Source organism: Aulostomus chinensis, chromosome 2 (assembly GCF_037954235.1).
Source record: "Aulostomus chinensis isolate RoL2024-O1b breed Wild chromosome 2, RoL_Achi_v1.0, whole genome shotgun sequence".
Classification (NCBI taxonomy): domain Eukaryota; kingdom Metazoa; phylum Chordata; class Actinopteri; order Syngnathiformes; family Aulostomidae; genus Aulostomus; species Aulostomus chinensis.
In genome coordinates this window covers 27,972,639-27,996,450 of record NC_141321.1, presented here as the reverse complement: position 1 = coordinate 27,996,450, position 23,812 = coordinate 27,972,639, and the positions used below count along the sequence as shown (strand labels likewise).

The 23,812-nt window shown below is 41.1% G+C and overlaps 2 protein-coding genes and 3 pseudogenes across 7 annotated transcripts; 2 read left to right on the top strand and 3 right to left on the bottom strand.

Moving 5' to 3' along the window:
- Window positions 1-5: 5 nt before the first annotated feature.
- LOC147269655 (UDP-glucuronosyltransferase 2B23-like) lies at window positions 6-2,983 on the bottom strand. 2 transcript variants are annotated; one of them, XM_086195440.1, is made up of 2 exons: window positions 2,918-2,983; window positions 6-2,593 (listed from the first exon to the last, which is right to left on the bottom strand). In XM_086195440.1, exons 1-2 carry the CDS (start codon window positions 2,947-2,949, stop codon window positions 1,000-1,002), a joined length of 1,626 nt encoding a protein of 541 aa, XP_086051566.1. In that variant the 5' UTR covers window positions 2,950-2,983; the 3' UTR covers window positions 6-999. The 2 variants fall into 2 exon arrangements, with proteins under 2 accessions (XP_086051566.1, XP_086051575.1); XM_086195449.1 differs by having other exon boundaries at window positions 6-2,510; window positions 2,918-2,960.
- A 1,654-nt stretch (window positions 2,984-4,637) lies between these two features.
- LOC147269654 (UDP-glucuronosyltransferase 2A3 pseudogene) lies at window positions 4,638-7,584 on the bottom strand (annotated as a pseudogene). The gene is made up of 2 exons (XR_015111514.1): window positions 7,466-7,584; window positions 4,638-6,687 (listed from the first exon to the last, which is right to left on the bottom strand). The product of XR_015111514.1 is annotated as a UDP-glucuronosyltransferase 2A3 pseudogene (transcript).
- Window positions 7,585-7,839: 255 nt separating this feature from the next.
- On the bottom strand, window positions 7,840-11,011 carry LOC147269653 (UDP-glucuronosyltransferase 2C1 pseudogene; annotated as a pseudogene). Of its 2 annotated transcripts, none has more exons than XR_015110497.1 (2): window positions 10,910-11,011; window positions 7,840-9,967 (listed from the first exon to the last, which is right to left on the bottom strand). The product of XR_015110497.1 is annotated as a UDP-glucuronosyltransferase 2C1 pseudogene, transcript variant X1 (transcript). The 2 variants fall into 2 exon arrangements; XR_015110501.1 differs by having other exon boundaries at window positions 10,916-10,984.
- Window positions 11,012-12,855: 1,844 nt separating this feature from the next.
- chrna5 (cholinergic receptor, nicotinic, alpha 5) lies at window positions 12,856-20,310 on the top strand. Its single transcript, XM_086188539.1, has 8 exons — window positions 12,856-13,043; window positions 13,232-13,376; window positions 15,194-15,345; window positions 15,535-15,579; window positions 17,050-17,159; window positions 17,404-17,581; window positions 17,668-18,363; window positions 18,675-20,310. Exons 2-8 carry the CDS (start codon window positions 13,283-13,285, stop codon window positions 18,831-18,833), a joined length of 1,434 nt encoding a protein of 477 aa, XP_086044665.1. The 5' UTR covers window positions 12,856-13,043; window positions 13,232-13,282; the 3' UTR covers window positions 18,834-20,310.
- A 1,274-nt stretch (window positions 20,311-21,584) lies between these two features.
- On the top strand, window positions 21,585-23,469 carry LOC147269651 (UDP-glucuronosyltransferase 2A1 pseudogene; annotated as a pseudogene). The gene is made up of 2 exons (XR_015110502.1): window positions 21,585-21,680; window positions 21,778-23,469. The product of XR_015110502.1 is annotated as a UDP-glucuronosyltransferase 2A1 pseudogene (transcript).
- The last annotated feature ends 343 nt before the right edge of the window (window positions 23,470-23,812 follow it).

Sequence of the window (23,812 nt, the reverse complement as noted above, 5' to 3'; positions counted from 1 at the left end):
TCTAATGATGCAACCATGTTCTTTATTCACAGGCCTCTTTACAGTATTACTGTACAAACCATGATACAGAGGAATTGAAACGCAAAGGCATATTAACATACACACATACTTATCACAAGTAGTCTCTAACTTCCGCATGGCACATAAAGAAACTACAGCTTTCACTTGTAAATATGGAGGATTTTAGCCCAAATAATCACTTTAAATTGTGAGCTTGAGAAAGTTCTTTGTCTCACTGTCATACAGAAAGGAAAAGATGGCTGTATATTGCAATACATTTAAGGAAAATTCAGTCCCTGTCCTGGCATGAGCGAGTAATGCTGACGCCCATATTGGTCGAGTAAAGATTTGCATGCTTTTCCCTTCTATTTTCAACAGCCATAGCATTTGCCACCACCTGCTGATTTCCCTCCACAGGAGCAATGTCCTTCTATGAGAGGAATAAGACAAAATGATGATATGCAGTGTCGGTGAAAAGCATTCAAAACCACTTAAAGTAAACTGTACATTTATGCATAGATGGACATTTGAAAAGATGCCAGAATCCTTCCATTGATCATGCAGTTAAAAAAAGACGTTCATGTTCAAAACCAACAAACTGAAGCAACACTGAAAATTAATCAATTCTTTCTTTGTGTTGCATAACAGAGTAAGCTGTCACAACTGAGAAGTAGAATCAAACGGGTAGTGAAAGAAGTCAGTGACAAATGTAACACACACACATATTGCAGAAGAAATTTTGACAATCAATGAAATCAACAGAGAAAAGCCTTATAGATTACAGAGTAGAAGCTACATATGGAATTATAAAAAAATATTATTTTTAAGAACATAAACATAAGGAGAATTGTTTTTCTATTACTGTGGCCAATATGTGCAAGATATATTTCATCATTCATGTTTGATTGATACATTTTGATTTTACGAGAGGATAAATCCCAAGGGCATCAGCTTGACTGCTGCTTTTATTGATTTATAGTTCATAGATTTAGTTTATAGTTATAGATTTAATGTTTTATTGCTTGCTTTTTTTTTCCACAGGCACAGTTTTGAGCATAAGCACCATATAAAGGTAGTAAAAGTACCAAGAATAGTCAGCACCACAACACCTAAGAAGAGCAGCATGTCTACAGAGTGGTAGGAGTACCAGGGTAGTCTGTAGGACTCTGTTCTCAGGTGAGCTGCACCTTTGTGCCTCATAACAAACTCTATCCAGAAGATGGCGTTATCCAGCGGCTTCACCGGCTGATCTCTGTGCAGCTGGGAGAGTCTCTGCATGTTCATCCTGTAGGAGGGCTCATTCAGGACTTCCTGCAATGCCTGGATAAAGACATCTTGATTCATAGGAAAAATATTGATGTTCTTCCCGGCTCCTCTTACATCAATTCTCAATAGATTATCACCTTGATCAAAAACCAATGGAATCCCAAGTATTGGAACTCCGTGGTAGATCGCCTCTTGAACACCATTTGTTCCTCTGTGGGCCACAAACAGTTTTGTCTTGGGATGTCCTAAGAGGTCATTCTGAGGCATCCAGTCCACTAGGAGAGTGTTGTTGCCCAAAGTGGCTGGTTTCTCACCTTTATACCTCCAGATGACTTTCTGAGGTAACGTAGCAAAAACTGCAGCGATCTCCTCTGCTAAATCAAGGGGAAGCTCATCAATCAAAGTCCCCAGAGCCATGATGATGACTCCATGTTCTCCAGAGCTTTGGACAAACTCCTCCAAGTGCTGAGGGAGAGGTTTTGCTGGTCTACACTGGAACCCTCCTATATAGACTACATTAGGCATGGTGGGACGAGGAAACTCAAACACGAAGTCCACTCTCATGAGCCAAAGGTCTGCTGCTTGAAACAAGGAGGAGTATTCCACTTCTGGACCAAAATATCTTTTAATCAAGCCAGCATAATATGTTTGGATATTCACTACGTGATGATATTTTGCAAAGACAAAAATGACAAAGTTGAAGACTCTTTGAAGGAAGCTCATTTCATCTGAAAACTCAGTCCCTGTCATTGGAATGTAAGACAGAGGAGAAGGTGCAATTGAAACATGGCCTCCACCTTGACTTGTCCATCTGACATTGAGAACAAGAGGTAATTTAAAGTAGTGGGCAAGAAAAACACCCCCTGGAATGATAGGGTCTGTCAGGACAAGGTCATATTTTGCATCTTGTAGAGACTGCATCAGGTCTTTGTTCTCAAAAAGCCATTCAAACATTTTGCCTGCCTTCTCATGTAACTCAGCTGCTTTCTTTCCTTGTTCCATTCCCAGTTTAAAACGTGTCCAAGCTGACTTTTCCCTCCTCTGGATTTTCAGCTGTTGGGTCAAAAATGTTTGTAAAGAGACTTCATCAAATCCAGATTCCATATTGAGCGTAATTGAAGTGTAGAATGAAGAGTTTTCCTTGATGTACCAGCTATCGTTTGATCGTACAACAGAAACCTGGTGGCCTCTTGCATGTAGTTCCTCGACAATGACTTTCATGTTCACCCAGTGGCTCCCATCCGCTGGATAAACAAGCACATTCCCTCCATAAACCATAGTTGCACAGAGAGTGTAGACAATGATCCAAATCCACGGCCAAAGCAGTCTTATTCAAGAAGTGAGAGGAAAAACGATCATACAACACATACAATCAATCAATAAATTTGATGAGTATGTACTGAAACTGTCACTTAAACATAGAATTTCAGGCTATCTGTGACTTATGAATGGGAATTGAACTACTCACCCCAAAAAATGTGCTTTCTTTGCATTTAAAAAAACCAAAACAACCTTTCATCTATTTTATCACACTGTGTGTAGCATTCTGTATGAATTTAACATAGGATCACCTAGAAAACTGGCCTCAGGTCTGATCACTAGAGCGGCAAGAAATGCAAGAAAACTTGGAAGAACAAAACAGGACTATTACCTTCTCTTGCAGTGCACCTTCCTTCTCTGCATTTCCTTTGCTGGAGAGCATAGCACGTTAGTCCTTTTAGGCTCTAACTCAGACAGTACTCTGGTCGGAGGTGGAGCAAGGGAGGGGAAAGGACTTATTACATAAGAGGAGACATGCGAAACGTGATGAGGAGCCTGAGAAAGACTAGAACTGGTGAAAGGATGATGTTTGGTTTTGAGGAGTGAGGAAGGAAGAAGAGCAGCGGGGCTGATGTAAGCAAATTAGATATTAGTCTTTGCTGAATCCAAAATTTATGACAAGAAATGTTTGGTTGGTGTTCACTTTATATTTTCATCTTTCAGATGAGGACATTTCTGGGGAGGTATGACTTGGCCACAAGCTGAGAGAGGTTAAGAAAACACGATGAAAGATGACAGTGAGTGGGAGGCTTCAAGATTAGTAAAGCTGTTTATGCCTCATTTATAATTATGGAACTTAAAAATAGAAGCATCAGTATTTTTCAGTTTTTGTGTTATAAATGCAGAAATGAATCACCTTCAGCTTTTGTTCTGCACTGATGAAGACAGCCAGAGAAGACTCAGATGCAAAGATGGATTTAGCTCGACAGGATGATGTTTTTAGTGGACAACCCTCATGTCTTGCACATGCAAATGGATTACAAATTGTGCAAATCACAAATGGAGAAAGTATCTCCTCGAAGGTTTTGGCCAAGCTCAAAATGTCACATCCTCTGGCTCTGCCTATGACATTGGTGCAGTATTTTTATGCTTTTAGTTGCTCAGGTGATTAAAAAAAAAAGTACAAAAGGGAATGGTAGCAAAGGCCTTGGCAAATGAACAAGTCCAACACCAAAAAGACACCAGACTTGGATCGAATTTTAGTTGAAAAGAATTTTGTTCTTTTTTTCTGAAATTTGAATATCTGCCATCCTCCCCAGAGTCAGACGATCGTTATCCTTCTGTCCTGTGTAAGTGTGTAAGGGAGCTGAGACCCACAGAGACTAGCTGACTGCCAGTTAGCTCAGCACAATGAATGGCAGTGGATGGGAAGTGTTAGCATACCTCACTTAAAAGTCTTCAGGTACACTTTTCCCTAGAAGGGTCTTTGCCTGTATTATGAGCGTTGTGAATTACAGTTGTTGTCATGAACAAAATTAAAATTACGAGACATTGTCAGCCGCACGATACCTCAAAAGCCTCACTGTAGCTTCTGCCACCAAAACAAAATAAAGACTTCCACTTCTAATCGGGACCAACTCGGTGAGAGAGAATGAGGATGAATACTTTTGGACAAACCTGAACCCTATCTGGTTGAATACTTTTCCCCTTGGGGTATGCTAACGCTTCCCACCTACCAACATCCATTACGCTAAGCTAACTAGCAGTTGGTTGTAGTCTCTTTGGGTCTCAGGTCCCTGCTACACGGAGAGTGGAATCGTGGATATCTTTTCTGCCTTTGGGGAGGATGGCAAACAAACACATTTAACCAAAGTTGGTTCATTCCTTTGAGATGTAAATTCAATCCAAGTCTTTGAGTCAAATTCCCAATAAAGCTACTTGGGATGTTCACTGAGCATTTCAGGCATAAAACCACTATGGCAATGAAGCATGAACAGAAGTGCGATATTTTTCTATATTGTTAATAAAAGTCATACATTACATACATACATTAACATTGCATTTTCATGATAATTTCTGTAACAGGAGCTTCTATAATGTGTAATATAGACTTTAATAAAATAAGGAAGGGTAGGATTGAATCTGGGTTCAAATCATTATGTAAGTTTATTCTCATTGATGAAATCCTTCCAGCCAGGTTCATTCTAAATCAAATGTCAATGACAGATCAGTGGATATCTTTCCAGTAAACTCAAGAGGACTGTACTGCAAACACAAAGCATCGTCAAAAAACAGAAAATTTCAAATAATTCATTGTTGACAGCAAAACTGTCTTAACGAGATGTATGGTTAATTTTCTTTAATCCGAATTCACTTTACTTTCAAATACTGTCGAAACCTTGAACAAGTTAACCAAATGATTATTAAAAACATAAGAAATGTAACACCCAGTAAAAATTATATCACATCATTCATGTTTAATTGATACATTTTGATTTTATGAGAGGATACATCTGAAGGGCATCAGCTTGACTGCTGCTTTTATTGATTCATAGTTGTTTTATTCATACTTGCTTTTTTTCCACAGGCACAGTTTTGAGCATAAGCACCATATAAAGGTAGTAAAAGTACCAAGAATAGTCAGCACCACAACACCTAAGAAGAGCAGCACGTCTACAGAGTGGTAGGAGTACCAGGGTAGTCTGTAGGACTCTGTTCTCAGGTGAGCTGCACCTTTGTGCCTCATAACAAACTCTATCCAGAAGATGGCGTTATCCAGCGGCTTCACCGGCTGATCTCTGTGCAGCCGGGAGAGTCTCTGCATGTTCATCCTGTAGGAGGGCTCATTCAGGACTTCCTGTATGGTACCCTGAAATAGTTTTCCACTCAATTCTGAAATATCCAAAACCTTGGCCGCACCTTTTGCTTTCAGTCTTGAGAGGTTGTCAGCTTGATCAAACATAAAGGAAATACCTAGTATTGGAATACCATGATATAAAGCCTCATAGATTCCATTTGTTCCTCCGTGAGCGACAAACAGTTTTGTCTTGGGATGTCCTAAGAGGTCATTCTGAGGCATCCAGTCCACTAGGAGAGTGTTGTTGCCCAAAGTGGCTGGTTTCTCGCCATTATACCTCCAGATGACTTGCTGAGGTAATGTAGCAAAAACTGCAGCGATCTCCTCAGCTAAATCAAGGGGAAGCTCATCAATCAAAGTCCCCAGAGACATGATGATGACTCCATGTTCTCCAGAGCTTTGGACAAACTCCTCCAAGTGCTGAGGGAGAGGTTTTGCTGGTCTACAGTGGAACCCTCCCATATAGACAACATTTGGCATGGTGGGACGAGGAAACTCAAACACGAAGTCCACTCTCATGAGCCAAAGGTCTGCTGCTTGAAACAAGGAGAAGAAATCTACATCTGGACCAAAGTAGCGAGCGGACAATGTAGAATATTGTGGCTTAACTATCTGTTCATAAAAATGCATCCTCATGATGTAAAAGATCATGTTTTTGACCCTCTCAAAAAATGTCATCCGATCTGTTAATTCCAAGGGAGGAAGTGGGACATAGGACAACGGTGAGGGTGCGATTGCACAATGTGCTTCTCCATGAACTGTCCATCGAGCATTGAAGATCGATGGCAAACCAAGGTAATGAGCCAGCATCACTCCTCCTCCACTCGCAGGGTCTGTCAAAACCGCATCATACTTTGCATCATGAAAAGACTTCATTAACGTTTTATTTTCAAATATGCACATAACCATTTCACACACTTTCCTGTGTATTTCAAAGAACATCTCTTTTAATTTCATATCTAAAGCCAAACGGTCCCACACAGACCCTTTGCTCCGTTTAATTTTTATAACTTCAGAGACAAAATGACGGAAGTAATCCTCATTAGCACCGCCAGCAACTTCCACTGTGACAGTATCATAGAGTGGGGAGGCTTCACTGATGTACCAGCTGTCAGCAGGACGAATAACTGTCACACTGTGGCCCCTTGAATGCAGCTCCTCGATTAGTACTTTCATGTTCACCCAGTGGCTGCCATCGTTTGGAAAAACCAGAACTTTCCCACTGTGGGCAGCAGGAGCAATGACAGCCAAAACAGAGACGATAAAAGCCCAAACCATCTTTAAATCTTGTCAAATGGATCCACCTGCAAAAGGAAAGTAAAACACATGAAGAGTGCAGGAGACATGCACATAGATGGTGGAGCGCCACATCTGGGTGTCTTTCTCTGTATGCAACAAAGACTTCTGGCCGCTCTGATGAGGCACAGCCTCTATCAGGAAGTTATAAAATGTTGAGTGCCAATAACTCTCCTTGACAGTATCAAACCTCAATATCCTTCTAGTTTTTAGAACCGTAACTGTTTTTTTTACCACGCTGAAAAGTAAAAGCATGCACAGCTTCACACTAAAACATCATCCTTGCCGCCATGTTCATCATGATCAAATATGATAAAATATGCTTGTTAGGTGAAAGATACATCTTGCAGATGCGCTGGGACACATCATCAGCGATGTAACCTGGGGTCATTGGGCGTTTCGGGTCTTTCAACATCAGACACCCTCGTCCAGGCGACCCGACCGGGGTTGATCCGACCCCTGCCTGTGTCCCAGCAGCATTTCCCCATGGATGTGCCCTCTTGATCCATAGCCACCGTGTGGCTTTCTCTGCGGCTTCTGTAGCGGATCTGATAGCCTTCCTCTTTGCCTCCCCGGTGAGGCCCAGCAGCGTGAACACTTTGCTGAGTGAACTCCCTGCAAATCCTCAGCAGCCCACCTCCAGAGGCTCACAGCGAGTTCTCCAGCATGCACAGCTTCACAGTAAAACATCATCCTTGTCGCCATGTTCATCATGATCAAATAACATGATAAAATATGCTTGTTAAAGTTAAACTAAACTAAAAATGTTTCCTCTTTTGTACTTACTCTTCTTGAGACCCAACTACGGCATCTGTATTTCCGTGAGGAATCTTTCCTGCTTCGGTCATGGAATTCAACTCTCAAGCTTTAAAGACAAAAAAGAATCTGTCTGCATTTAAAGTTTGCGCAACAGGACTGTGAATCATTTCCACATTTCTTTTTGTCCCTCCCTCAACCCTGTATCCTCACTAACAGGGGAAGTACTGTATGGCCCACACTGGGCAGGGGGTCCCAAAATGTCAACAAGAAAGACTCCTAAGGTCTGTGTCTCAGTGACCTTGAATTGTTTTAAGGAGATCAAACATGCTATTAAAAATACACCAGTGCAGAATAACCACACAGTTTGAAAAGAAAAAGAGTTTAGAGTTTTATTGCTCAATTCTTTACAGCTTACCCTTTCCTTTTCCAGTGTGTCTTTTGCATTTAGCATCAAGTGTTCTACATTGAGCAGAGTAGCCATGAGAAAGCTCCATTTAAATCAAAATGTATAAAAAAAAATATTACTTGCAACATGCAGAAAATATTTCTGAACAAAATAACCTCAAATTTTCCACACTTAATGCAGCTGAACATGTTTACCTCACTGGTTGATGATTTAAATGCCCTTAAGAACATCAGTGGGTCACACAAACTTAATGCATTGAAGCTTTTTTAGTTGATTGAGTCTGTGGTGATTGCACTTATGCTTCAATGGAAATCCAATGGAAACGTCTCATTAGCTTTTAGTCAAGGGGACCCCCGCTAATGCTAACGTGCGGGTTGGTCAGTCATCATCCTTGTGGCGCTCTGATCGAAACCATGTAGCCTCCTTGGCAGAGGTTTTGAAGGGTTTCCATTTTAATATTAAAATGTCCAAAAACCTACTGTAGTTTAACATGGATGATGTTATTTTTTTCCAAATTCTACAAAGTGTCTATGAATGGACTACTCACGTTTCACTTTGTGTTTACACACAGCATTGAATAAACATCGAATCATGACACAAGCAGTAAAAATCACAGCCAGTGCAACACCAGCAAAGAATAGAAATACGTCTACAGAGTGGTAGGAGTACCAGGGTAGTCTGTAGGACTCTGTTCTCAGGTGAGCTGCACCTTTGTGCCTCATAACAAACTCTATCCAGAAGATGGCGTTATCCAGCGGCTTCACCGGCTGATCTCTGTGCAGCTGGGAGAGTCTCTGCATGTTCATCCTGTAGGAGGGCTCATTCAGGACTTCCTGTACTGCCTTCAGGAAGTTGTCATCTTTTTCTACCATATCAAGGGTTATAATTGTAGCTGCTCCTTTCTCTTTCAGACGTAGCAGGTTGTCATATTGGTCAAAAAACAGAGGTAAACCCACAACTGGCACGCCATAATAAATGGCCTCTTGAACACCATTTGTTCCTCCGTGGGCCACAAACAGTTTTGTCTTGGGATGTCCTAAGAGGTCCTTCTGAGGCATCCAGTCCACTAGGAGAGTGTTGTTGCCCAGAGTGGCTGGTTTCTCACCTTTATACCTCCAGATGACTTTCTGAGGTAACGTAGCAAAAGCTGCAGTGATCTGATTCGTCATTTCTGCAGGAAGTTCACTCACAAAAGTCCCCAGAGACATGATGATGACTCCATGTTCTCCAGAGCTTTGGACAAACTCCTCCAAGTGCTGAGGGAGAGGTTTTGCTGGTTTACACTGGAACCCTCCTATATAGACCATATTAGGCATGGTGGGGCGGGGAAAATCAAACACAAAGTCCACTCTCATGAGCCAAAGATCTGCAGCAATCATTAACTGTTGAATGTCAATATTAGGTCCAAGATACTGGTCAGCCAATTTCTGGTATACCTGTGAAATGATCATGTTATGTTGTATGTGGCCTATGAGAAACACAAGCATGTTCATGACTCTTTGAAAAAAGTTCATCCTATCAGTGTTGCCAGTTCCTGTCATGGGGATATATGACATCGGTGAAGGAGCAATGGCAAAATGAGCGTCTTTAGCCACAAACCAGCGGACGTTATACACCAGAGGAATGTTCAGATATGCAGCTAAATAGACTCCTCCGCCCCAGCAGGGGTCAGTGAGCACTAAGTCAAACTGGCTGTCCTTCAGGTTCCTCATCAACTCTTGATCGTCCAGTATCGCCTTGATGAAATCACCTATGGTTCTGTGAGCTTCAAGAAACTTGTCAAACATCCCTACAGCCATTTTGAGAAAGCTCACCAGAGGAAGAGCCCTTCTTTCTAATGAGATGATTTCAGATGCCATTTCATTGATAAAGTTTTGATCTATGGTCCTGCTCACTTCAACATTAATTGTATTGTAATACGAGGAGTTAGCTTTGATGTACCAGCCTTTGCTGGGACGGAGAATGGTTATATTGTGTCCCCGGGAGTGTAACGCCTGGATTAGGACATCCATGTTAATCCAGTGGCTACCTTCAACTGGAAACACCAAGATGTTGCTTCCATGACAGGCTGCGGGTAGGAGCATGTGAAGCAGCGCAGCCACGAAACCACAGTGCAGCCTCATCTATAAAGAGAGTTGAGTACTGTGAAAAATGTAGAATAAATATATTGATACAAAATACAGACTTATTCCTCCAACTTGTAAGCACATTGTGGTGATGGTTCCAAAGAAGATCGTGTGATTTCAGAGCAGGGCTTTATTTTTGTTTGGCGCTCAAAACTTTAGTATTTATTTTCATTTTTTGTGAATGAATCTTGAAATTGAATATGAATTGCTTCAATACACCTGGAGGATCCCTGGTTATTGGTTAACAGATTTAAAATAACATGGAAGAAATGCCCACATAATGCTTTAACCAAGAAATCAAATTAAACTGGTAAATTGGTTTAAGTTTTCAGAAAAGGACTGCAAACAATGACCATATTCTACAGTGGTTTGAGCCACATATTTCCATGATTTAGCAATTAAGTGTTCAGTCAATAAAATGTCAACAAAACCTAAAAAAAAACTGCTCATAAAAATTAGAGCCCAAAGCCACAGCTCAATTATTCTGTAGTTAATGCATCGGTCCAAAACCCAAATATTCTTCATTTGTGTAGTAAATGACTAATTAATTAATTGTTGCAGCTTTATTTCAAAAGTGAAACGGGCGCATGAAAATGCCAACGAGCTGACGACTAAATTAAGTATTTCAAGCATCGTGTGTAACGTTTGTTCAAATATATTTGAACCACCATACACCCAACGGTCAATTACAACATGAATTCCTCACATGTTTTAGTTATAATGCAACGCTTTTATTGTGTGGGGGTCGTTTCCTGAACATTTCTGCTTCTCCCTCGCCTCAATAACTGCACATTACGAAGCACAGCTGCGCCTGCGTGACTAAACTCTTTAATTGAGTTGTCGTTGTTTACACTACAAACTCAAGCGCGTTGCCTGAAAACTCTGTGTGATCATTTTCCCACTAAAGTCAACATTCGTCTATGAGCGAACATAACTCACGCTTACGTCTCCGACTCCTTAGTGTGTGTCGCGAAAACGAAACGAAGCGAAACGGACGAAACCTCCAGTTTCTTCTTCTGCGAGGTTTCCGGCCACTTCAGGTCCGGGGGGAAGGGGGGCAGAATTTGGGCCAATCAGTGTAGTGCACTAGGAGAGCTGAGGACAAAGCGGCACAAAAAAAAATCAGAACAGTTGACCTTTGCAACCTCAGTGCTCAGTCTCACTCTACACTGATTTCATACTGATAGCTCTGAGTTTGGTGGTGAAGAACGGATTCGTACAAGGGACATGACGCCCGACGCATGAAGACAATAGAACAAGCAACATTTAAAAGGTTCACACATGCCGAGGCTGTTGTGTTCATGGGTCCTTACAGCTTCAGATTCTGTACAAGTTTTTCTTTGCACAAACAACTCTGCAGCTCAGATCTTATCACTGATAACGGATCATTAAAGGTGTGGCTGTGGTCAAATAAGAACTTTGCTACTGAACGGCAAATCAAACTGAAATGCACAAATCATAGTTTGTGGCTGTTAGAGAGAGCAACAATGTGTATGTATGTGTGTGTGTGTGTGTGGGGGGGGGGGGTGAAATGATGCAATTTGGATTTTTGCAGCAGGTTAATGCCTCCAATGTTTTTTCACAGTCTGTAACATGACAGTCTTCACAATGATCCGTCACTAAGGGATTTCTGACCATATTTAAAATGGATTTAGCAGATTCAACAGGAGGAGCACATCACCCACCTGGTGACTAATCTGCCCTAAAACTTAATAGGTTCTTCCTTTGGCCCCGATACCTTCCTCCACCTGGTTTTGAAAAAAAAAAAAAAATCAGTTTTCATCGTTTTTATGTAATCCTGTCGACAGTCAAAAACATGACTTCCTCTCTGGGATTATAAATGAGTACGGTTTCAATCAAGGATTAGCGTATCTTTGTTGACCTCATTTTCAACCGATAGAGTTTTTGCTTCTTCTTTTTTTCTTTCTTTTTTTTTTTCTAAATAAATGCATTTCACATGATCTCCAAAAATCCAGCTCCTCCTAAATGAGCTCACTTGCTCCACCTCCTGGCTTTTAATTGTAATTATAAAGGGTTTATCAGGTTGGGAGATGTCAGACGACAGATTATTTCAGAAAAATATTGTGTACCTGTTCAGTGAACCATTATGGTTTTGTATTTTACATTAGTTTTACGCATTAAACATACAGCAACACTCCCTAACAGCAAAAAACCGACAATTATGTATGTATTTGTCCATGTTCTCTTTTTGCAGGAAATATGAAAGATATTTGTGGGCAGATTATATTTGCAGTTGAGGAAAGGGATAATCCCCCCATCCTGGTCTTGAACCCAGGTTTACAGGCTACCAAACATGCTCAGTGACCACAACATCCAAGTGCCATTACAACCATAAAGCAAGGGAGCATGTTAACCTGCACTCTCTCATTTACACGCTGCTCAACTCATCAAGTGAGATGTATTTGGAAAGACGTGCCTGAATATTAAGAAATGTTTTAGCAGTTATGAACATGTGTGAATTGATTTTTCAACATAAGCTGGATGTTGATCCCCCCCCCCCCATCCCATACAACACCCCTGGGTCTCACATGCTGTCGCCATGGAGGCAGCCACTTTCATTACACGAAAGAGAGAGATTGTTTGTGTGTGTGTGTGTGTGTGTGTGTGTGTGTGTGTGTGTGTGCATGTGGGATGTGGGAGGGGCAATAGGTGCAAAATGTAGAATCCCACGTGGCTGTGGACAACGTGAATATTATTTTGGAGCAGAATATCAGAGTCGTCTCCTTTCATATCGTGGTGCTGCTGTAGGGAAGGGGTGAAGTGGGTGTATGGAGGGGCTGACTCTCCTCTGTGTGTGCCTACAAGAATGGGGGTGGAGATGGGGGGTGGGGAAACAGGGCAGAGCTTTCGGAAGGAATAGGAGGTCGAGGAGGAGGAGGTAGAGGAGGAGGAAGAGGAGATGAGCTGCTTGTGCGCAACTGGAGGCAGCAGAGAGCGAAGAAGCATCTGTCTGAGACAGAGGACGTAACCTGCATGGATGGGAGAGAGCTTGAAACACAAGGACTCGCACCACCTCCAACACTGTGGACTGTGTGTTAATGGCTCTGAGTAGGTATGTAAGGAGTGTTTGCATGCAGGTTAGCAAAGTGAGGCAGGGGTATGCTTGTTTAAGTTGCTGCTCCGTATATTAAAGGTGTGTGAGCATTTCAAATAGGAGGATTTTGCAGGTCGACCTTGTAATTTAACCCTATAACCTGAGGCTTGATTACTGTCACTGTGTTTTGCCCATTTCTCTTCCAGCTTTGTGTTGCCTGAGGGACCAAGCTGCGTGGATGTGGCGGTGCCTCTGATATGATGCTGGGAGCAGGGGGGGCAGCTACTTCTCTCACACTGCTGCTGCTGCTGCTGCCGTTGCTGTGCTGTTGCCACCTGTGTCACTCACTGCGTACGTTTTCTATCAAAGGAGAATCAAATAACAGGATCGAAATGATTTTTAATCGAACACCAGATGGAGAAGACTAACTAAACTGTGTAGACAAGGGGAGAAAAAGTAAAGGTTGGCAGGTAGTCCCACACAAAAAGTTTGAGAACGCGTGCGACCACTTAACTGCTCATATCCAGTCGTGTAATTCATAACATCTCCAGATAAATCAATTATTGATTTGTGGCGACATAAAAATCATGCTCCAGAAACAGCAACTAAACTATTCAGCCCAGCTACTGATGTCTAATACCAGTAAATGGCCACTTGGAGCCGAACTCAACAATAAGAATCTCATCAATACTCAAAATAATATATAGATAAATGCACATCATAAAAGAAGAGACTGGAGGTTTTATAGCATGAGATTTTCCTGCAGCTGTGTAACAATATAATTAGTCATGCAGTTTGGAAAGGAAAAGCATATTAGCTCAGGAGAGCCAGAAAAAGCAGGGAAACCAGTTGGACCACTCTAATAATGTATAAACCCAGCTGACAGAGGCACAGCTGGTCAGACTGATTAATATCAGATGATAGGGAAGAAATAGCAGGTGGGGAATGATAGAAGAGGTTACAATCATCATTAATCATATGATGTCAGAGGCGGGGGGGGGCTATTATTCAGGATATATAGTATGTACTGCATACAATTGGCTATAGCCCTTGTGTTATCATGATTGTCTGTTTGGTATGTTTACATCATTTAGTGATTTGCTGTCTGTTGCACTTGCAGACTGCAGACAGGCATTGATTTGAGTCCAAGACAAGACAAACTTTATTGATCTAACTTCAAATTCCAGATGTTGTTGGGACTGAATATACAGTACTTTTACATCCGTGCAATTCTGTCTGCGTAATTTTTTAAAATTTTTTATTTTATAGCCCAGTTTTCAGCTGCTGAATGAGGCAAAGATGCTGAAAAGATGACGAATGTTCTGATAACGGCGTTATTGATTGAGGGCGTTACAGCCTGGCCCGTATTGATCCACACCCTGAGAGGGTGACACCATGAATTAGTGGCCATTCTTGTCGTAGGCTCCTAACCGTATTCCTCCATCTATAAATTGAATTTATAAGGATGTAAATGGGATTGAAATTTTTTCATGCAGCAGTTTGACTCTGGTTCAGGCAATGAATTAAAATTCTGTCAGTTAATGATAAAATCTACTTTTGTTTATAGTCATGACTGCAGCTTTTGATTATTGTATTGTGGATATAAGTTTTAAATGGCTAAGCTTTTACTTGAGATTGCTTTACTGAGAGACCATAAAATAGGAATCCTGATACATTACAGTGTAGAAATATGGGATTTCTGTGATCGATGCGATTAATACTTTACCACAGTCAGGGGGAAGTTGGTCATTTCTCCCCCTGAGAGCTCGTCTGGGTGACTTATAAGTAAGTTTGAGAAAGTGTGAGCAACAAGCAGGTCAGGGGGCAGAAAATAGAGCAGTCTCAGATGTTGTGACGCTTTTCAAAATTTGACACCGACAATGCGCTCTGCCAAATTTGAAATGAGACATGCAAGGTTGCCATAGCAACACACCTAACCTGAGCAGGTATGTGGTTGGATACCAAATCGTATAACAGCAGCACATCTGGAGATGGAGAAGTTTTTTTTTTTTTTTTAAAGCCATAGTAACATTTGTGCTATTACACACCTTCATACTTTGTACTCTGTACTTTTACAAAGTAAAAGTGTTGCGATATTTGCTAAATAACTTTTTGTTTAATATACTCCCTAGCTGTAATTTCTCCTCATGATTTGTCACATATTGCAGGGGTCCCTAAACTCTCTTCCTATGCAAAAGCAGAGGACAAGTTGTTCAAATACCTCTTTGGAAATTACCAGAAATGGGTTCGTCCGGTGGAATACCTAAACCAGACCATATGTGTGAAGTTTGGACTGGCCATCTCTCAGCTCGTTGATGTGGTGAGGACACACAGATGTTGATTAACCTATTAAATGTGTTGTGATTCTGAAGGGGATGCTAAACCCACAAAGGCTTTAAACTCTGTTTGAGTATCAGAGGTTATAAAAATACAGTATGTTTTGACAGAGACAATACTACACAGCTGAACCAAAATTAAATCTTTGTTTTTTTTTCCCCCATCTGTCTAGGATGAGAAAAATCAGCTTATGACAACAAATGTGTGGATGAAACAGGTGAGTTTGTCTGAGGTGCTGCTGTTGAGTGTGTAGGCAGGGTTGATTGAGGAGGTCCATTGGTTGTTGTATTTCATGATCAGGGTGTCTCCTAAAACAACCTCTGGCTTATATGACATTTAGATCCCAGCAGCTCTCCACATCCCTTTTTAATCTCGTCTGATGGCATTTCACTGACACTTCATTAGTATGAGTCCTTTCGGCCACATGCCCAAACACCTGCCTCCACTAGCCGCCTCCTGGCTACTCTGCTCCCATCAGCTTTATTCATTGTGTCGGGTATTCTGTGTGTCGTGAAACCTATGAATTATCACTGCAGCCCTGACACTCAGGTCGCTTGGCCCCCTGATGGATTGTATCATGTAAAAAGACAGGACAGTTGTTATTGTACTGCTGTCTATCATAGGTGTCAACTATGGATTGGAACCACTGTTACAATTTGTGAGTGCATCTATTCCTCAGGATTTTTTGAAGCTTACCTCAGAGAACGTTACGCGAAATAAAATAGCTGAGATAGTTTACTTTCGCTGTAAATTTTATAACATCAATTAATCTTCCTGTTAAATCAGGGCTCCTCACAGTGCGGCCAAATTCAACCTGCCCTGGGGTCCGACTTATAAATAGATACATCCATCCATGTATTTTCTATACCGCTTATCTATTCAGGGTCACAAAACTTATAAATAGATTAACGTAGATGAAATATAATAAAACTTTATAAATTGAAATATTCATTTTAAATTATGTAAATCACTGTTGTAGGTTTATATCAAGTTGTTTTGCATCTCAGCACATTGCATCATGCCACAACACACTGTATCATATCGCATCGTGTCGCGTCATATCGTATTGTATCATATTGTATCATAACATATCGTATCATATCTTTTCAGATGTATCATAACGTATTGTATCGTATCATATCGTGTCATATCACATTGTATCATAACATATCGTATCGTATCGTTTAAGATGTATCATATCGTATTGTATCCTAACGTATCGTATTGTATCGTTTCAGATGTATCATATCGTATTGTATCACAACGTATTGTATCGTATCATATCGTGTCGTATCATATTGTATCATAACATATCGTACCGTATCGTTTCAGATGTATCATATCGTATTGTATCCTAACATATCATATCGTATCGTTTCAGATGTATCATAACGTATTGTCTCGTATCATATCGTATTGTATCATAACATATTGTATTGTATCCTATCATATTGTATCGTAATGTATTGTATCGTATCCTATCATATTGGATCATAATGTATTGTATTGTATCACATCATATTGTATCATAATGTATTGTATCGTATCATATCATATCCATCTCTGCAGCCTACACTTGGGTCATTTACTGGATACTGGGAAAGTATTTGGTTGCACCAAGCATTTGGACAAATTAAAAGTTCTATACAGGAAATTAATACTGATTTTGCCATTTTCCTACTTGCAGGAGTGGATTGACATGAAACTCAGATGGAATCCTGATGATTATCTTGGCATCACAACCATTAGAGTCCCATCTGACAGAATCTGGCTCCCTGACGTTGTGCTGTATGATAAGTATGTGACATGACAGATTGAAAAGCAATGGCTGCTATTTATATTTTCCATACTTATAAGACAAAATAAGAAAACGCAAATACATATTAGTCCTCAGATAATTTTCAAATGACCAGTTTGGTAACTAAAACTAAAAAATGATCTGACAAACCTTTGCTAAATTTAGTCTCCTTTAACTTGAGAGCTGTTTGTAGTGCCAGCATCAGATACAACTGTGGCCAATAAATGTGATTTCTTCCAACAGTGCAGATGGTCGTTTTGAGGGCACTGTCACCAAGGCTGTTGTTAAATATGATGGAACCATTTCATGGACACCACCTGCTAATTACAAATCAGCCTGCACCATTGATGTCACCTTCTTCCCCTTTGACCTCCAGAATTGTTCAATGAAATTTGGCTCTTGGACGTACGATGGCTCCCAGGTTACTGTGCATCTCAGCGTCTGCAGATTACATCAGTATTAACTTTAAGCAATGATTAACATGAGATGACTTGGTTCATTTTACAGGTTGACATCATTCTGGAAGAGTTTCATGTGGACAAGCAGGACTATTTTGACAATGGCGAATGGGAGATAGTGAAAGCTACAGGCAGACGTGGTCTGAGGACAGATGGCAGCTCCTCCTATCCCACCATCACCTACTTCTTCATCATCCGCAGGTTGCCTCTTTTCTACACCCTCTTCCTCATCATCCCCTGCATTGGCCTGTCCTTCCTCACCATCCTTGTCTTCTATCTGCCCTCAAATGGTGGTGAGAAGATCTCTCTCTGCACCTCAGTGCTGGTGTCGCTCACTGTCTTCCTCCTGGTCATCGAGGAGATCATCCCCTCCTCCTCGAAGGCTATCCCTCTCATCGGGGAGTATCTGGTCTTCACCATGATCTTTGTCACACTCTCCATCGTCATCACCGTCTTTGCCATCAATATTCACCATCGCTCCTCCTCCACACATCATGGCATGGCCCCTTGGGTGAGGAGGATTTTCCTGCATCGCCTGCCAAAGCTGCTGTGCATGCGGAGCCATGTGGACCGTTACGGCACATCAGGAGCTGCCAGGACAGGAAGAGCAGCAGGTTTGGGAATGATGAAGGACGTAGCACCTGAGCTCAGCCCTCCCTCCTATACACGACACAACCTACAAGCAGCTTTGGATTCTATCCGCTACATAACCATGCATGTGGTTAAAGAAAATGAGGTCAGAGAGGTGAGTATGTTACTTTGAATCAAAAACAAAGAAACCTTTATTGCCATTATACGCAGAAAATTACACATGACATTTCCCCTTTGTAGAGTAGGGCTAGCAACATAAACCCAACCTTTTGAATATGTCTGTGTCTGACATGGTTAACTGTTGTGTGTTCTTTGTGTACTTTCATGTGTAATCCAAAAAAAAAAAAGAATCATTTATGGGTACAGATTTTTTATGAGCTGAGAAAAAAAAAACCAGCCAAAGTTTCAAATGGGGTCAGTAATTATTTAGGATGCGAGAGTAAAATTGAATTTTTTTTGGCACAGGTGGTACAAGACTGGAAGTTTGTAGCCCAGGTCCTGGACCGAATGTTTCTCTGGGCCTTCCTACTGGTGTCAGTCCTTGGCTCGGCTCTCCTCTTCATCCCAGTTATTTACAAATGGGCCAACATCATTGTCCCCAACCATGCTGGAAGTACCCTCTAAAGCCTGCAGATTAATTAACCACAAACAAAAGAAAAGCACACTACCGGCTGGTCCCCCTCTGGCTGCCCAATCACTCTGTCAGCTTCTGTGGTGCACAAGCTACAGACTTTGGGAATTTGTTTGTTAGAGCGTCTCATACAGACAGCCTTTGTACAGCATTACTTATCTGAGTATGCAGAACAAAAAAATAATTTGATAAATGAGAAAAATAATGGCTGTGGGACTGAAAAGAGTGTCGCCATCGCTGATAGCCGCTGCATTTTTCCCACATCAATACAACTCATTATGTTCCTGTAGTTTAATACACTGTATTTGTGCTGTTGTCATGGAGCGCAGCTTTATCATTCAGTAATTTTAGGACTGAAAAGGAGAAGAAAAAGCCGTCATCAGATTATTTCGAATGAATGTCTCCCCGGTGGCTGCTGCAGTGTGTTTGTGCAGGTCACGTGGCACAATAATACCGTCACTTTGATTTGATGATGTTGGAGGAAACGTTGCAATCACACTCTTTTGTCATCAGTTTCGTTTCATTTCCCCATATTTCTATTTGGGTCATTCCATGTAAAATCAATTGTACAATTTTGCATGGCTTTATTACAGTAGATATTTCAGTTAGTGCACACGTAAAAAACTGCTGATTTTGAGGGGGTCTGGAGGGAGGAAGTGATTCTTGAGATTTGGGCCTCAGATTGTGACACCCTCAGTGGGTGAAATATTGGCTTGATTGCAGATTTTAAGCAGTGTTAATTCTCGTCATTCCTGAAAAATTTGATGTGGCTATTTCCTGTGATTGTGATGTTATCTATATGCTGGGAGAAAACAAAACTGAACTGAAATTTTTTAGAAGGAATGACCCCCGTCACGCCATTAGGGTCAGCAGAGGCAGTTTCTGGAGACTGTGAAACTTTGAAGTAAAAGCAAACTGTCCTCGGAAGGCCAACACTTTCATCATGTCAGCACTAAAACTCTCCATCTTTGTCTTTATGTTCTGTGTAACTGGCAGTAGGAAACCTTGTCAGGACTTGAAATGGTTAGGTAGCACTTCCCCTCAGCCTGAGGCAAACCTCTGCATTCTTTGTGAGGGCTGTAACTTGATCCCTCACTCAGATCAGTTTGTAGACTCTGCTGGTCCAGGATGTTTTTAACCTTATCACAACAAGCAGAAGCAGCACAAAACAGATGGCTCTGGCTCTATCAAAAGCAAAATGTAATTATTGTAACATCCTGAAGCCTCTCATCCTCTTTAATATTGCATACAGATGATGTAATACAGAGGAAATGTTGGATATTTTACAATAAAAGGCCGTATGTTCAGCATTAAAGGAAAAAAAAGCAGAACTCTTACAGCTGGCCAAGTCATCGACATGTTGAAACTGCACTGCCTCTGCATGGTCGTGTCCACACATTACAGCTGAATGATGCAACAAAGGCACATATATGTACAAAAGTTCTACTTGCTACTACACTACTGCAAGAGGCTGCTAATAAACATGATTGATAAACATGAGTCAAACGAGTGTCAGTTATTTCTCTTTTTATTTCTCAGGACCTCATCAATAAAGAAAAAAAAAAGGTAATAGTAGGTAAGAAGTAATGCTGCATGTGCTTTAAAATGTCGGCAAATGTCTGATATAAAAACTAAAAACATACAATATTATCCACCGCATTAAATGAATTATTCATTTGAATACTGAGTTACACACTGGAACTGTGCTTTTTCATTTCCTTTCATTTACACTTTTTTTTATCCTTATGTTTAAATGAAGAGAATAGAAAAAGAGTAGACCCTGGAAGAAACTGTAGTTGAGTGGCCCGGCGTGGGGTGGTCGTCCGGCGGAGCAGTGAACAGAAAGGAGGCGGTGGTCTCTTTTTCAAACCTTACATACTTTATTCATGCATGAGAGAGAAGTTACAGCGCTCATAGAGCATCAGAAGTTCTCTGACGTTTCTGAGGAACCGTCAGCTATTTATCACCGTCGGGGAGGGGACATATAGATCGGAGGTGGAGTCATGTCACATTCAAGAATTCTCAAAATCTCAAAATAGGCGCCTAGGTTGAGGTCAAATAGTTCCGATTCCTAAAATTAACATATGCAAACATCAATCTGCCAACCACAAAGTACGTTTACAACTTTGAAACCTGGAACATGGGGGTACACACTTCAGTACCTATGGTTTGACCTAAATATATTTTAAAGGCCATGCATAAGCATCCTATTTTGCATGAATAGCACATTTGCATCACAAGCAAACATTCTCTAAGGTTTTTGATAGTCTCAACTGTGACGCTCTTTCACATTCTGCTTGACTCTTTGTAGAGAAACATAAAAACCAACAGGACATCTTCAGTTGCACAAATCCTGAGTGTCATATATTTTCATGAGCTCTTTTCTTAATAACTCACATTAAATAAAAGAAAAAGGATACATAAGCATAACAAGAGAAAGCTCAAACAATAAAGAAATTAAACAAGATTCTACAAAACAAAACACCCAAAAGACAAGAGCAGTACCTTACGACACCATTAGAATCATTTTGGATGAATATATATATATATATATATTAGCCACATAAGGCAGCATGATCAAGAAAATGAAACAGGATACAATACATGACACGAACAAGTTAGCAGCTGTTACACATTTCTTCCCCCAGCTCAAACAAAGAAACCACACTGTTCTGCATTCCTGAAGAAAATCCCACGTAAGATCTGACCCATAATACACTTATGTAAGCTTCCCTGGGATTTCTAGTTATGTTCCCCCTCTACCTTAGATGTTCTCACCATCATCTAAGGGATGCTGTAGCGTGTGCATGCCTGGAGCTACTCCACGGTTAAAAAAAAAGGTATGTTTTAGATTGGATTAGTCTGTAATTTGGTAAGACCTGAATGCACATACTTCGCTTAACGGCCTCTATTGTTTTTATATTTAATTTCTTTCAGATTTAAGATGCCAACTCCTGGAAAAAAATGTCTTCTCTTGTTCTTAGTGTTCTTGTCATTTGGGCTTTGTCATGGTGGCAAGATCTTAATTGTTCCTTTAGAGGGAAGCCACTGGGTGAACATGGACATTATGATCAAAGCTCTCCATTCTGCTGGGCACTCTCTTGATGTGGTGCGCACGGATAAAAGCTGGTACATCAGGGACGACTCACCTCACTACAACACAATCACTGTGACTGTCAGTGAAGCCTTTAATCATGACTTCATTAACCCTATCCTGAAAAAGATCATCATTTTAGAGAGAGGAGCAAACTCACTTATCAGCTTCGCAAGTTTGCAGGTTGAAATGTTTAATGCGATGTTTGATATGCATAGGATAATGTGCAAAATGGCTACTGTAATGTTTAAAGATACAAATTTAATGACTGGTCTAAAAGAGAGTAACTATGACCTGGTCCTCACTGACCCTGCGTGGGGTGCAGGGATAATGTTGGCTCATGCTCTGAAGCTGCCTCTAGTCTTCAATGTGCGGTGGGTAACGAGTGGGGAGGGGCATCTGGCCATTGCACCTTCTCCTCTATCTTACATCCCATTAACCGGATCAGGACTGACTGATGAAATGACCTTCATTCAGAGAGTTAAAAATTTTATTTACTATGTCATCTGGCAAGCTCAGGATGTATTTCTAATTCGCTCTCAGTATCAAGCTGTTTGTGATGAATTCTTCGGCCCAGAGGTCAGATATAGTGATTTACTACGAGGAGCAGACCTTTGGCTCATGAGAGTGGACTTTGTGTTTGAGTTTCCCCGCCCCACCATGCCTAATGTGGTCTATATAGGAGGGTTCCAGTGTAGACCTGCTGCACCTCTTCCTGATCACTTGGAGGAGTTTGTCCAGAGCTCTGGAGAACATGGAGTCATCATCATGTCTCTGGGGACTTTTGTGAGCGAACTTCCTGCTGATATATCAAATGAGATTGCTGCAGCCTTTGCTACGTTACCTCAGAAAGTCATCTGGAGGTATAAAGGTGAGAAACCAGCCACTCTGGGCAACAACACTCTCCTAGTGGACTGGATGCCTCAGAATGACCTCTTAGGACATCCCAAGACAAAACTGTTTGTGGCTCATGGAGGAACAAACGGCGTTCAAGAGGCCATTTATCACAGCGTGCCAGTTATAGGTGTACCTGTGTTCTTTGACCAATACGACAACCTGCTACGTCTGAAAAAAAGAGGAGCAGCTGAGATCATTACTTTAGCAACAGTGGATAAAGATGGCAACTTCCTGAAGGCAGTACAGGAAGTCCTGAATGAGCCCTCCTACAGGATGAACATGCAGAGACTCTCCCGGCTGCACAGAGATCAGCCGGTGAAGCCGCTGGATAACGCCATCTTCTGGATAGAGTTTGTTATGAGGCACAAAGGTGCAGCTCACCTGAGAACAGAGTCCTACAGACTACCCTGGTACTCCTACCACTCTGTAGACGTGGCCCTGACTTTCCTGGTTACTGTTGCCTCCATCACTTCTCTCCCCGTTGTGCTTTTCAGACTTATGTGTGTTAAAAAAAACTTGAAAAATAAAAAATGACAAGAAATCTTGCAATAAACAATAAAATTGTGATATATTCTCTTATAATTGTTGATTGTTAACAATGTCATGACAAATCTGTTAAGCCACCTTTACTTGCATCACCTCATTAAAGTAGCTGCTAATGAGTAACAGGAGCTTGTTCTGTTTTTTTTTGTTTTTTTATATACATGAACCCAACTTCCTCCGGGTCAATTTGCTGAGTTCAACTCACTGGGAGATGGCATGAAAGCCAACTAAACTGTTATCACGCTCAGACCAAAAAAGTACAAAATATATATGAACACTAGTACCAGAAAAAAAAAAAAAAAACGCCCTGATGCCCATTTCTGATGACCAAGTAGTATTCAAGCGTTTTCCCTGACTCTTCCATTAAATCTCCCGCAAGAGAGCAACAATAATGAGAGAGGGGCTGCAAAGAGCAGTGACAATTAGTTTGGATGCTGA